The sequence below is a fragment of the Podarcis melisellensis genome (assembly GCF_964234715.1).
Source record: "Podarcis melisellensis genome assembly, chromosome: 1".
Lineage (NCBI taxonomy): Eukaryota > Metazoa > Chordata > Lepidosauria > Squamata > Lacertidae > Podarcis > Podarcis melisellensis.
In genome coordinates this window covers 131,071,232-131,086,084 of record NC_138528.1, presented here as the reverse complement: position 1 = coordinate 131,086,084, position 14,853 = coordinate 131,071,232, and the positions used below count along the sequence as shown (strand labels likewise).

At 40.0% G+C, this 14,853-nt stretch overlaps 1 protein-coding gene across 4 annotated transcripts in view; it reads right to left on the bottom strand.

Annotated features, from left to right (window-relative positions):
* Positions 1 to 1,231: 1,231 nt before the first annotated feature.
* The window catches only part of USP40 (ubiquitin specific peptidase 40), a 39,077-nt gene continuing 25,455 nt past the window's right edge, over positions 1,232 to 14,853 (bottom strand). For 2 of the 4 annotated variants that reach the window (XM_081905296.1, XM_081905297.1), the window contains exons 20-31: positions 14,421 to 14,507; positions 12,641 to 12,677; positions 11,725 to 11,789; positions 9,749 to 9,823; positions 9,246 to 9,372; positions 8,751 to 8,845; positions 6,961 to 7,079; positions 6,380 to 6,445; positions 5,968 to 6,178; positions 3,499 to 3,594; positions 2,651 to 2,742; positions 1,232 to 1,417 (exon numbers count right to left, since the gene is read on the bottom strand). In XM_081905296.1, coding sequence (XP_081761422.1) covers positions 1,309 to 1,417; positions 2,651 to 2,742; positions 3,499 to 3,594; positions 5,968 to 6,178; positions 6,380 to 6,445; positions 6,961 to 7,079; positions 8,751 to 8,845; positions 9,246 to 9,372; positions 9,749 to 9,823; positions 11,725 to 11,789; positions 12,641 to 12,677; positions 14,421 to 14,507 — 1,179 coding nt within the window. In that variant the 3' untranslated portion in view covers positions 1,232 to 1,308. Of the gene's footprint in view, positions 1,418 to 2,650; positions 2,743 to 3,498; positions 3,595 to 5,967; positions 6,179 to 6,379; positions 6,446 to 6,960; positions 7,080 to 8,616; positions 8,658 to 8,750; positions 8,846 to 9,245; positions 9,373 to 9,748; positions 9,824 to 11,724; positions 11,790 to 12,640; positions 12,678 to 14,420; positions 14,508 to 14,853 lie in introns of those variants that run through there. The other 2 variants (XM_081905298.1, XM_081905299.1) reach the window with 2 other exon arrangements.

Sequence of the window (14,853 nt, the reverse complement as noted above, 5' to 3'; positions counted from 1 at the left end):
ACCCTGATATTTACTTGTACCCTTTCCCCATTTATTTAAATCTCTGTTTACTTCAGTAGTACACCACATTTCTGAACTCCGCATTGTTTATATAGGATTGCACCGAATGTTGGCAGAAAAATCTATTTCCACAAAGGCCTGGTTTAGACCATATTTTCCTCCATTCTCTCTCTCATACGGGGAGAAGAGCAAGAGTATATTGTCCTCACAGTCCACCCAACACACCGATTCCACCCTTTAGGATAGCAGCTGTCGATAAATGTGGGCAATGTTTCAGGAAGGTGTATGAAAGAAGAAGAATGTCCCAGATTATGCCATGTTACACTGTATGCATTTAAGCCACAGGCAAACATTTCTCCCACATGTGGTTATCAGGTGGGACAGGAATTCCTTCTGAGTTGGGTTAAAAAGGCATAATCTCACTTCACCCAATGTGCATAGAGAGACGTTTGGGCTGGTGTATTTTGAACCAGGCCAAAATATATGGTAAACAAGAACAAAGGGGCAGGGGAATATGCAATACACATATGTGCACACATGCATGCAAGCGCATGCATGCGCGCGCACACACACACACATGTGTCTTCCACTTGAACAGTAGGAACTTTGGATCCAAGCCATAGGCTACAGCTATTTCTTTTTGCGTGTTATATTGTTTTTTAGACTAACCCTGTAAATTTTGGCATCCCCCCAAAATAAACTTGGATCTAATTACTTGGGAGCTAATCAAGTTTGGAGTTAATACTTAATGGCCAAATTACAGCACAGAAAAGTGTGTTTTGAAATTTTAAATTTAGCATTTCTCTAAGCACATAATTGTTTTGCCATAGGCTGCTTTGCAGCTCACAGATTTTCCAGCCATAATCAATGGTGTGAAAAGGGGGGTGCATTAAATTCAACTAATAGTTCTCACATTTTGTCTGAAGAGTCACTCCCTTGGGTGACAAAAGTTTCCTTCTCAATTCACTGCGCATGTTAACGTTTCAGGCTACATTTTCATAAATATTTTCACGTACATAAATCCACGAGGGGAAAAGCAATCACTGCAGTGATAATACTGCATATGATCAGATTAAAGCACATGGTTATTATAACCAACCACTGAAAGATTAAGATATTTGTATATGTTCTCATTATTAAAGTGCAGATACCCACCCTGATAGTAAGTGCTTGAACTATAATAGAATTAAAGCACTTTTCCACAATAGGATAGAGCGCTTGTCTCAAGGAAGACTGTTCCCTGGCTAGCCAAACTGAGGCAACTCCACTCTATTCAGCAAGATACAAGGTTTGTTTAGACCCAGGGAGTCAGCTGAAAACCCCTACGCTGATGGAGAGTGCCGCTTCAGGTTTACGATTCTTAGCCATCTTTTTTTCAGAGTAATGATCATTCTGCAGACAGTCAGGCTTCTGGCTACTGGAAAACAAAAAGGAGATACACTATTAAAGTTGGTCAATCAAGTATTAGAAATATATGCAAGGCAGACTTGAGTCTGGAACACAAAGCTCCTTAAAGCAGGGGTGAGTAAAAGGATCTGGCTGGCAGGCCACAGCTTGAGCTCTCCCAGCAATTGCAGGCTATTTTGATGGGCATTTCTACTGAGGAGAAATGTGGAATAGTATCTTGATGAACTGCTCTGGGAGGTGAATCATAGAAATCCATTGCAAATAAATTCTTTCTGCAGGATTTTTCTTTATTGGACACCTGTAATATGCAAACCCTGAAGTGTATATAATTAGTATCCTAAATGTGCTGTAAAACACATAAACATGAATCCTGTATTAGAAAATTGGGCAGAATCCCAGCATATCATAGTGGATAAATGAGTTCATTTCCAAAAAGGCAAGGTCACTACAGATCAATGGGTTGGATAAAAACAGCCTGTTCTGCTCCTCGGTTGATGCCATAGAAGCATTCCTTCAAACCTAGAGTTCAAACAAAAATAGACCAGCACATTCATGTAGTGTTAGTTAATGATTAACTTTAACTAGATCATATCCTATAATATGGTGGTTTAAAATTTCATTTTTCAATTATTCACATTCTTTCAAAATCATTTTCATTACCTTGCAGCAGACCAAACGTACAAACAAGTGCAACTGAATAGCCCTTGAATTTATGGCATTAAAATCTAAATCATAATTCATCCTACTAACTTTTGAGATAATACTTTGTTGTAATTAAATCTTTCATTTGACTCATTGAACATCATATGGAAATAGCACTGAGTTGTTTTCTAGCCCTGCATATTCCCTGATGCCAAACTGGTCATTGCCCAACAATGCAAGCAAGTAGATGCTTTACAATAATCATTTGTAACCCTAACATCTTTTCTAGACCATGCTGTTGTCTTGAATAACACATGTTTTGGAGAGAGTGAGACAACAACCAGAGTTACATTGTTCTAGAACAGATGTATGTGCAGTCAACAGAAATGTGAAACCTTTCTACATAACAAGGGCTTCTTCGTTTTAACAGGCCTCTTTTCCAATTGCCTATTCAAATTCAAATTCTACAAAAAATAATCCAATCACCACATTTGAGGACACAACTGGATTCATTTTACTGCTTTCTATGTTTAGACAATTTATATGGGCTTCTTGCTGAGAGAAAGGCATGGTATAAAGTCTATAAAAAACTAAGATATACCTTGTTTTTTCCATAGCAAGTTGCTTCTGCATTTGTTTTCCAATATCATCTTTCATGGTACTGAAGTCTTTACTGTCATCAAGTAGGAGATTCTGTTGTGCAAATTAATGAAATAATTGTGAAAACAATTCCTAAAAGTATTCTCCTTATAAAGGCAGATACATTTTTACAAGTGGTATTTTTTACTAATGACATTAAACTGCATTAAGTAATGTTATTAAGAATTAAAGTTCTTCACTATTCTTTTTTCTTTTGTTTGTAGAAATACATGACCTTCATGCAAAAAAATTCTTGCGAAAGCACTTTCCTCAGTTGGAAAGGAGGACAAAACCACCCCACAATGCTTATTTATAAAACTTCTATCCTGCTTTATCAGATCAAAACCTCTTAACACATCTGGAAGTTATAAGCAGAGTAGGAATGCCCCTGACAGAAATGGGGAGTGATGGAAAACCAGATCTCCCAAAAGAAAAATCTCAAATCCTAAGTAAAACAAAAGATAGGCTACCATAAATGAACTGGCCTCATTATCTACGGCTGCAAGATACACCAAAACACAATTTAAAAGCACATAATTTAGGGCCTCAAAAGCATTGTACACTTCTGCACACATTCACCTAGATTTTGTAATTCACAGCTTATTAAATCTGGGTTGTATGGAGATTCAACATTGTGGAGATTTCTCTTTTCCAACTTTGCCTGCAGCAACTTGTGCTCCCTGAAAAGCCTCTTTCAGTGGTTCATGAAAACCTGCTAAAACTTGTGGGCTCTGTTATCTGGGGATGCAGTGGTGGAGAAATCACTTGGAATTAAGCAGAGGAATTTTGTTGATAAATCAGTTTATTTACCTTCACACCAATAATATCTCCATCCTTCAGATTGTAGGGGCTTAATTGTAAACTGTCACCTTTCTTCTTCTTTTTTCGCTTTGAAACTTGCTGTGTCTGAATGCAAATGAGAACTAACATGAAAAAAGCATCATAAACTAACAGAGGTTACTTGTGATTTTGGTGCAGAGAGTGAGAATATTTTATATTCCCTATATTTCCAGGTAAAAAATAAAACATGTTTTTACAACTGAAAGGTAATTTAAAATTTTAAAAACAAAAACTGATTAGGGGTGAAGATATATGGATTTGCTAAAAAAAAAGTCCTCAATAAACTTCTGAGGATAAATATAAATATTTATTGCTAAGTGTAAATGCTTCCCTGCTTAGGAGCACTAGAAATAGATTACGTTCTCCATCTTGAGCATTTGCAAAACAAAAATGCTTGTGCAATGGGATTTTGTTTCTCTATTCCACACCTCCAGCCCACTGGGCACCCCAAAATCTGCTTCAGAGGGGTGCCCAACCCTCCAGAACAGGTTCGTGTGTGTGTGTGTGTGTGTGTGTGTGAGAGAGAGAGAGAGAGAGAGAGAGAGAGAGAGAGAGAAAGAAAGAGAGAGAGAGAGAGAGAGAGAGAGAGAGAGAGAGAGAGAGAGAGAGAGAGAGAGAGGTATTTTTTTAACACATACAAATGGGGGAGAGGAGATACATTTTGCTCCCATGTAAAATGTGCCACTTCCCATTTTAGTGGGTGTTTTCAGGGTTTTCCCATTTGGCTTGTAATCTTATGACATACACAAATATGATTGGCTGCATGAGGATGATGATGCCAGCATCACATTAAAAGCCAGACTCAGGGAGATACCATTTAGCCTTGAAGCTCACTGGGTGACACTGGGCTTGTCACTGTCTTGATCCTGCCACACAGTTTTGTTTTGAGAATAAAACACGTTGTCTGCCTCAAGCTACTTGGAAAAGGGGCAGAACATAAATGTAATAAAATATACAGTATAAGGTAAATGACCCCTGGACAATTAAGTCCAGTCAAAGGGGACTATGGGGTGTGGTGCTCATCTCACTTTTCAGGCCGAGGGAGCCGGCGTTTGTCCACAGACAGCTTTCCAGGTCATGTGGCCAGCATGACTAAACCAGTTCTGGTGCAACGGAACACCTTGACGGAAACCAGAGCGCATGAAAACACCGGTTACCTTCCCGCCGCAGCGGTACCTATTTATCTACAGTGGTACCTTGGGTTACATACGCTTCAGGCAGGTTACAGACTCTGCTAACCCAGAAATAGTACCTTGGGTTAAGAACTTTGCTTCAGGATGAGGAAAGAAATTGCGTGGCGGCCGCTATTAGGTAAAGTGGTACCTCAGGTTAAGAAGTGTTTCAGGTTAAGAACAGACCTCCAGAAAGAATTAAGTTCTTAACCCAAGGTACCACTGTACTTGCACTTTGACATGCTTTCAAACTGCTAAGTTGGCAGGAGCTGGGACTGAGCAATGGGAGCTCACCCCATCACGGGGATTCGAACCACCAACCTTCTGATCGGCAAGCCCAAGAGGCTCAGTAGTTTAGACCACAGTGCTACCCATTTATCACTGGCAGGATGAGACTACCTCAAGAAGAAAGCCAGGGTTTTTTTGGTTGTTTTTTTTTAAGAAGTGGTGCCAAAGCTGTAAACCATGGAAAGAGAAAAGGCGGTGAATTATCATATTTACTTGAATGTAAAGCGCCCCTTTTTTGCCAAATTACGGTACGAAAATTAGGGATTCAATGGCACATTACATTCGAATAAATACAGTATGTTAATTTTCCTTGACTGTTCCATCACCTAATCTTAACTTTTTACCCCTACATTGTGAATCTTTTCTCTCTCTTTTTTGGTGCATTATTGCTTTCTTTAAAAAAAGAAAACAACCCCTATACTACTACTAATTACCATGATGAGGATGACACAACAATTCAAAGAGGAGCTGGCTGCGTCTGCCAGTGTGTGTGTGCCTAGAGTGCTTTGCTTGCCCTGTTTCCTGGTGATCCACTTCCTGAGCCCAGCGGCAGTCCTTACCCACTGCACTACTCTGCTCTCTTCCTTCTTCTCTCCCTCTCCAGCCCAGATCGCAGCTGCTCTCCTTCTTCCTTTCCCTCCTTCCTTCCTTCTTTTCCCTTCCCGGCCAGAGAAGGGAAGAGGGATCAGATGGAAGAAAGAATATAATGTGCACCCGTTTTTGACAAATTACGTTGCGAAATTTAGGGTGCACATTGAATTCAATGGCACATTACATTTAAGTAAGTACAGTAGTGTCAGTCAGCACAAAGAACTGGTAAGAACAATATTAAAAGAACTTATCCCGTTTCTCTCTCTTTCAACCCTTCCTGTGTTAAATGTCATTGTTACACAGGCATCTTTTATTTAGATAACGTGAAATGTCAATTCAAAGAATTGTTGACAATATTGTTCCATGTCTGTGGCATCTCTTAGCTTACCCAACTACATATTGGTATCCATTCAAACTTCTCAGGAGAATATTTAGCAATTTCAATTTGCTCCGCTGGTAATGAATAGTATGAAGCAATTCTTTGTCTCAATGCACATGCTGTACACTCTTTGGAGATATCCCATACCAAATCCACAGGATGGTAATAATCTCTTTCCCCTGGTATGCCCATCTGCACTCGCAGAAGCAAATCCTTTGGTCTGTAATAAGAAACATACACAATGCAATTAACATTCTCAGAATATATGTCTACATTAATGTCACAGAGACTCCATAGATTCCCTACTCTTTTAAAAAAAAAGGTACTATAGAAGGAAAATTCAGAATAATTGGGATTTGAAAGAAATATTTTACAAGGTTTTCTAAAACCTGTTTTGATGAATTGTGGCTGAATATCTTACCCAAGATTTTCTTCCTTGTGTAAAGGCTCTATACAAATTTCCACTCTGTTTCCTAGTTTGAATTTACTGAAAAAGAAACATAGTAAGTATTTTAAATTCAGAATAGGAAAGGCAGGATATAAATAATTTCTAAAAAATACAAGTTCCACATTTAGAAGTTGGATTTTGAAATATCATAGACTGCCAATTTAACTGTTGCCAGAAAGACACAAGGTAGTTAGAAATCCTCTGCCTAATTTATACAGACAGAACAGATTACCTTCCTGAAAAGAATGAATCAAAAAGAGATCTAGGCCACAATCAATGATGCTTTGTTTGTTTTAATTGCTTACGACAGTAAAGAACAACTGAATGAATGCTTCCAGGACAACCACACACATGCCTACTGAAAAGTAAAACCCACTGAAAACTTTCTTTTAGGAAACTGGATTTCAGCCTCAAAGTATGTAAATTATAATCCCACCAAATTCAAAGTGATTTACTCTTTGCAGTGTTACAGGACTGCAGTGTTACTTAAAAATAATGGTAAAAATATACTGCATTAACATTTATTTAACTGAATGTTATACGTAGAAACCTACTGGAGTTGCTGCTTATTGTTTCGTAAAAGCCTGCAAGGGCACTTATTTTCCATTGTCCAAACTCGGAGAAACTCAGGTAGTGGAATACTAAGCTCTTCAGAGAATTGCAAAGTCATCACCTGAAAAGAAAAGTACTTTGCTAGCAATTTTAGAATAAATGTTAGTTTAAGCTCAGAAAACTAGTAATTTTCTAACTTGCAGGACTACAAATGTAAGCATAATTTTTAACCACCACAACACATTTCTTTTAATAACTTTACTATTTCCCCCAATATTATTAAAATGCAATGTTGCAGAGGGTCCTAGGGATTTTTTTATTTTCTGTTAAAATCTACATCGCATAAAATCTTCAAAAGATAATTCCCCACACTGCAACTTCTATATGCAGTGCTACTGGGAGCAGATCTCAGACTTATACCCACTCTATTTTTATGCATAAAGCTTAACACCAGAATCAGGTGGAACAATGCTTATTTGAGCACAGAAACTTCGGTACACAACTGGCTTTCATGTTACTTTCTAGTTACAAAGAAAGGCAGAGGAAGGTGTACTAGTCCAAAACCCTCCCCCAATCACCTCAGTGTGTAGAGGCTCATAGAGGCTCCTTTACTAATCCACACTAGTCTCACCAAACAACTGCTGTCTCTGGGATGTAACACAGGCCTGGTTCACCCGTCACATTACATGATACTGTAGTTTAATGTAAATGAGTAGCAGGCCATTGCAGGCTGCTCAATAGTTTCTACAGCATTTCTCCCCTGCTCCTGCTACACTGCAGAAAAAGAAACCGGAGTCTTGACTTGTTGTGTTGCCTAAAACTGGCTCATGGCTTGTTTCATCCGAACATGGCTTTGTTTGTTTGGACGAAACTAATCACAAACTGGGGTTTGGCTACCCCCCTCCTGCCATGCCACAAGCCAGAATCTGTTGTCCAAATGGGGCTTATGGTTTCTGTTCTTCCAAACAATTTATAGTGATAAGCCAAGATCAGAACTTTTAAACATTTATGATTCGATTGGAGAAAAACTCATTCATATTAAAACATAGTTTGTATTAAACTATGTCTTAACTGGGCTACAGCCAATTTTCCATGTCAATGCAGTGAAAGCTCAATGCAAGTTGTATGTCTTGGGTTTTTCCCCCTTTAAGAATTCGATTACTGTTCAGGAACTTAGTGGTAGAGCACGCAAAAGACCTTGGGAAGGTGTCCAGGATTAAACCTATTAAAAAGGGTTTCAGATAGCAAAACTGAGAAAAAGCACTGTCTGAGATCTTAGAAAGCTGCTGTCAGTTGCAGAAGGCAGTTCTGGACTAGATGGAGCAATGGCCTGATTCATTATGAAGCAACTGTTTATGCTCATGTTTCACCTCACCTAAAAGTTTCCCGTTAATTAAAACTGACAATTTCACAAATATTACCACCAACCTCTTACACCCTACACACAAAGGACACATACACAAAAACCATTAATAAAGGAACTTGTGTCAAAATGCAGAGTGGTTCTTGCGATACTGCACGTTCTGCATTCACATACAGAAATTGTAATTCTGATGAAAGTGTAACATGAGTCTTGCAGCTAAGGACACATGAAACAGATGACAAACTGCTAGGAGTGGATATTAGGAAGTGTCTCAAAAGTCCCTGGTTGTACTTACCACTGAAAATGGCATCTAAGCAAATGCCATATCAGAACATACTGGAGACAGAGGAAAGGAAATAAAAAATATATATTAATAGATCTTACTTAATGAGTAGATTTGTCTTCGCTTAACAAAATGTAATATCTAACCTGCATCTTTAGGTCTTCCAGGAAAGCGTCTCCTGAGATTTCTATATCACCCACATAACATAGGTCAACTTCACTTTGTAGAAATGTTGGTGTATCTTTAAAGAACATCAAGAGTCAGAGTTTAATGAAATTTAGAGTTCTTCAGTTACAAAATTAGTAAAACATGAATTGTGTTAACAATAACTAAACTAAAATGGAGCTCCAAGCTCTGTGCTCTCCCTAACCTAATTAAAAGAGAAATAAATAGCCCTATCTCAGTGCCTTACAAGGGCTTGCCCTGTTTCTTTTTAAGCAAGTGTCTGGTCCAAGAAATGATTATTTACATTGAACTTCAAAAATTTATTATTAATTATTTATTATTAATAATAATTCAAATGCAAACTCTTGCTGACATGGTGATATAGGGATGGCTAAATAGCTACTTCCAGGGCTGAAAATATATTTAGTTTTAGTTTCTCTTTGTTTCTGTGTATTGCTTGGAGACTTATAACTTACCTCCAGATGTGGACAGTTCCAGAGCTTCCATTTTTTTGCAGACAGAGTTTCCTTGGTCTTGCCTGTTCCTTTTGTGCCTTGACTGAGAGAAGGCTTTGTACCACCAGACAGACACTTTCAGGAACCCCTTTGGGAATTAATGAAAAACGTTCTATAATTTACTGCTACAAAGAAACAAAAAGTGTTGGCTTTAGAACAGATACTAATTGTAATACTTCTGAATAAAGGATTAAACAAAAACAATGCAGAGTGCTCAGTAGTCTATGATTTGCAGATAAATCCCAATGCCCTGCCCCAGGTTGAGGGATGGAGCGTTAGGATGGCACAAAGTCGTCTCTCCCCCAGCCTTTATTGAAAATAAGCATATTTTTTCAGATTTAGCTACCAGGTTTTCTCTGGGAAAACTGATTACATTACTTCAGCATGCTGTTGTCACTGGTATGCTGAAACTGAAAGGCCAGCTTCCTAAATACTACACTTTAATACAAAAAATGTTATTTCACCTTTGGCGGAAGCTTCCCCTCAGCAACATTCAGTATATCCCCACTGCAGATATTTAGTTCTTTTAGTGTGGCAGCCTGAGGAAACAAAAGTAAACATGTAAGAGAATACAGAAAACGCAAAAGATAGCAATGTTTTATCCATAAGGGGGAAAACCCTCCAAAGTTTGTTTCAGCAATGGGAAATCCTCTGCCCCAAGACTACCCCCCACCCCTGATGACTCAGGTGTGGAGTGGGTACCAACATGGCTGCAAAGGAGCAACTGGGAACCCTAAAATGTGTTCCTGATTGTTCCTTGGCAAGTGGGGCGCGCATTTATAGTGCTTGTTGGGGTGTCTGGTATCTTCTCTCTCTTCCAAAATAGATGTTGGCTTATATTACAGGTGTAAGTTCTGTATATTTTATTAATACTATTGCTACAAGTCTTTGGTTAGAACAATACACCTGTAAGAAAAAAAGAGCACCAAATGCAAACCCCTCTGGGATTAGTTCCACTCAGGAAATTCCAATCCAAGATCCTGAGTGCAGCTGATTCTTCTCAAAAGTGAGGTTTCAAAGTCAGTGCCAACCAGGTGATTATCAGGGACTTCAAGTCCTGCTTGGATTGGCTAGGATTTCTCTTTACAGAGTGGCTTCAACTCAAGCTGCCTTGCGAAGGTAGACTGGGTCACCTGACTCAGAGTGGTGTTAGGTGATTAACAGGTGGGCCTGATGGAGGTGAGAAAGCTGAGAACCCAGGTCACTGCCAGGTTCTGTTCCCCACCCACTGACTAGATCCTGTTGCTGTGAGGTCAACATGTACTCAGTTCCGCGATGGATGCTATATTACAGGATGGATGCTATATTACAGGCTTCCTCAACCTCGCCTCTCCAGATGTTGTGAGGCTACAATTCCCATCATCCCTGACCACTGGCCCTGCTAGCTAGGAATCATGGGAGTTGTAGGCCAAAAAACATCTGGAGGGCCAAGATTGAGGAAGCCTGCTGTATTAGGTAAAATAGTCAATTGAAGTCATATATGGTAGTATTAAAGGTACCCCTGCCCGTACGGGCCAGTCGTGTCCGACTCTAGGGTTGTGTGCCCATCTCACTTAAGAGGCCGGGGGCCAGCGCTGTCCGGAGACACTTCCGGGTCACGTGGCCAGTGTGACGAAGCTGCTCTGGCGAGCCAGCACCAGCACAGCACACGGAAACACCGTTTACCTTCCCGCTATGAAGCGGTACCTATTTATCTACTTGCACTTAGGGGTGCTTTCGAACTGCTAGGTGGGCAGGAGCTGGGACCGAAAGACGGGAGCTCACCCCGCCGCGGGGATTCGAACTGCCGACCATGCGATCGGCAAGTCCTAGGCACTGAGGTTTTACCCACAGCGCCACCCTTCCAATGGTAGTATGACTTAATGGTTAATACTACTAACTTAACCTGCAATTTCCATCTTGGAACCAAGTCTACATGCTGATTTCATGGTTACAAGATATAACTTATATTTCCTACTTTTCTTTTCATTTCAATTTTCCTTCTTGCACTGCATCCTGCTCTATATAATATTTTGCCTGACAAAGAGCTCTAGAAAGCCTGAAAGTTTGCCACATTTTTGGCGACCTTTTGGTTGTCCCAGTAACAGTATTACCCGCCTGTGTACAAAAGAAAGGAGTGCACTTAACCAAAGCTCACACAAGAAAAAATAAATAAAAAGAAGGGAGGGGAATGTAAGCAGTATACCCTGTCTGCCTATAGCAGAATCTCAATGCCATTTTTAAATAACCGATTTCCAATTTGTAAAGGGCACTAAAAGTATTGAAGTAGTAATGGGTTAAATAATGGCGCTACAGTTGCACATGTATTTTGGACTAACAAGTATGTTCACAGGAGTTATAACCTTTATACAGTATTTACAAAGTCCTATAGAAGTAATATCAAAAGGAATACTTGTGTAAATGAATGTAAAAAATGAATGTAAAAAATTAGCTTTTTTACTTCCTCACTTAACGCATCCACAGCTTCATAGCACCAGTCAATCTTTCTCAAGTGCCAGTTGTCCCCTGCAAAAGAAACCAGGAAATCATCAAAGTGAAACATAAAAAATAACAAGAGTCACATCACGAATATTGTTCCTGCATATTTATCATTTTATTAAATACAGCGGGCCACATACAATGAGCACAGCAATCCAAATCCTCCTTGTGCTGGGCTGGGGGGCACTGAGATTGAGCAGATGTCCTTTGACTCTGTTCGGCTGGCATCTTGCAGGCTGCCACCACCAGAGTAGCTCCAGAGTCATGTGCAGAGCTTCCCTTTCCGCCCACTGAATAAAAACAGTGTTCCAGAGGCAGGGAAGGTCTGAGCTTCTGGCATCTGGAGACCTCATCACTATTCCAGCTTGGAGAATCCTGCCCCCTCTTTCATTCCTGGTTGCTGTACAGAGCAGGGCTGCAGGTGTAGGGGTGGCCCTGCTGCTGCTATGTGGAACCCCACCAGCTGGGCTTGCATTGCCTCATAAGCCACACTTCAGAGAGCAGCTGTTGATAATCAACACTTAAGTTACTTAAGTCTATTGAATGTAATTGATCTACTCAGAGTATGACTAACGTGGGGTTATTACTCAATATAGAGGTCTGAGGTGGTGTAGCAAGAGAGATGCCATTTTGAGAATATTGTATTTCAATTATACCAACTTAGCAAATAATTAGATGTGGGGGATTTTTCCCTAGGCTAAGTGACTTTTAGATTCCTGCCAAAGCGCACTAAAATCACGAACGATATTTTGCCACTGTAAAGACAGCTTTATGGCACAATTCTTGTTGTTGGCTTCAAAATTTTCACAGCAGTAATATTTAATAACAATAAAGAACTAAAATAAAGATAATAACATTTATAATAAATTTATACTAACCAGCTAAGCCAGACTTCTTCAGCATTAAATTTAAACACTGAAAGAAAAATACACCATAACCAAAGTTAGTAAAATTTAAATACTGATGAACAGCACTCACTGTGGTACATCATGACAATTTATTTTATTTATAAAAATATTTCTAAACTAAGTATTTCCCCAGCCACTCTGGGCAGCTCCCTGATAAAACGTCAAACATTAAAAACTTCCCTAAACAGGGCTGCCTTCAGATGTCTTCTAAAAGTCAGAGAGTTGTCTATTTCCTTGACATTTGATGGGAGAGTGTTCCGCAGGGCGGGTGCCACTACCGAGAAGGCCCTCTGCCTGGTTCCCTGTAACCTCCCTTCTCACAGTGAGGGAACTGCCAGAAGGCCCTCAGAGCTAGACCTCAGTATCTGGGCAGAACAATGGGGGTGGAGGCGCTCCTTCAGGTATACTGGGCTGAGGCTGTTTAGGGTGTTTAAAGGCCAGCACCAACACTTTGAATTGTGCTCGGAAACGTACTGGGAGCCAATGTAGGTCTTTCAGGACCGGTGTTAAATGGTCTCAGCAGCCACTCCCAGTTACCAGTCTAGTTGCCGCATTCTGCATTAATTGTAGTTTCTGGGTCACCTTCAAAGGTAGCCCCACGTAGAGCGCATTGCAGTAGTCCAAGAAAGACAGTCTGTGGGCAGGTAGGGTCTCAGCCTGTGTACTAGATGGAGAGGGTAGACATCTGCTCTGGACAAAGAATTGACCTGTGCCACCATGGACAGCTGTGAGTCCAAAATGACTCCCAGGATGCATACCTGGCCCATCAGGGGCACAGTTACCCCATTTAGGACCAGGGAGTCCTCCACACCTGCCTGCCCCATCCCCCAAAAACAGTACATGTCTTGTCAGGATTCAACCTCAATCTGTTAGCTGCCATCCATCCTCCAACTGCCTCCAGACACTCACACAGGACATTCACCACCTTCACTGGTTCTCATTTATAAGAGAGGTAGAGCTGGGTGTCATCTGCATACTGATGAACACCCAGCCCAAACCCCCTGATGATCTCTCCCAGCAGCTTCATATAGATATTAAAAAGCATGGGGGAGAGGACGGAACCCTGAGGCATCCCACAAGTGAGAGCCCAGAGGTCCGAACACTTATCCCCCAACACCACTTTCTGGACACGGCCCAGGAGGAAGGAGCGGAACCACTGTATGACAGTGCCCCCAGCTCCCAGCCCCTTTAGACAGTCCAGAAGGATGTCAGGGTTGATGGTATCAAACGCCACTGAGAGATCCAGAAGAACTAGGAAACAGAACACAGAACCATACAAACACACACACACATAAAATGTTAAAACCAGGAATTAGGTCAGTATTGTGGGAAGGTGTATTCTTCATTGTCTGCATAAGTCTAACAGCAAACGTACAATTTAAATTAAAAACTACCACTTCAACCTTTAAAAGGCCATGTTTAAGATTTTGTTTTTCATTCCCTATTACACCACACAGAACAAAATAGATATGTCATTTGTTCATAGCCTCATTTTATTTATTTATTATTAAATTACTTAAACTTGTTTGCTGATCTCTGATTAGACTGATCAAATTATGTAAACCTAAAAAGTCAATTTATTTTTGCATTTTAAGGTTTTTTTTGTTTCTCCAGAGGAACATTCAATTTTGAACCACTGTCTACAACAGCACTACAGTGCTATAGTGGTAGTACTAGAGCGGCCAAGCCAGAATTTTGAAATATCTCTACAGCAATGTGTTTACACAGAATTTATAGCTCCTGTACTTACCTCTCTTACAGTTGTAGTCTCCTCCACCACTATCTCCATCTCTGGACTAGACTGAAGCTCATGGCCCACAATATAATACAGAAAAAGCTAGAAGAAAGATGATTAAACAGGTTTCTTGCTCCATATACAGTTAAGCTTAGCATACTTCACATTTTAAGATTAAGGCATTTTATGGACACATAATCCAGTACGGAATATGGCAGCCATGAAAATAAGTCATCAAATCAATTTGTAAAGTTTGCCATTTAGTGACATATCAATGGCCTAAAACAGTAACAAAACAGTCTTTCAATTAACAAAAGCTCCCCTGTTTAATCCTCTGGGGAAGAATGTTGCTTATCACAGGTGATTGGGGGGAGGGGAAATATTTCTATGTCTGAAATAATGAATATCTGAATGTAAGCATCCATAATGTGTTTTGAATTTAAAATGA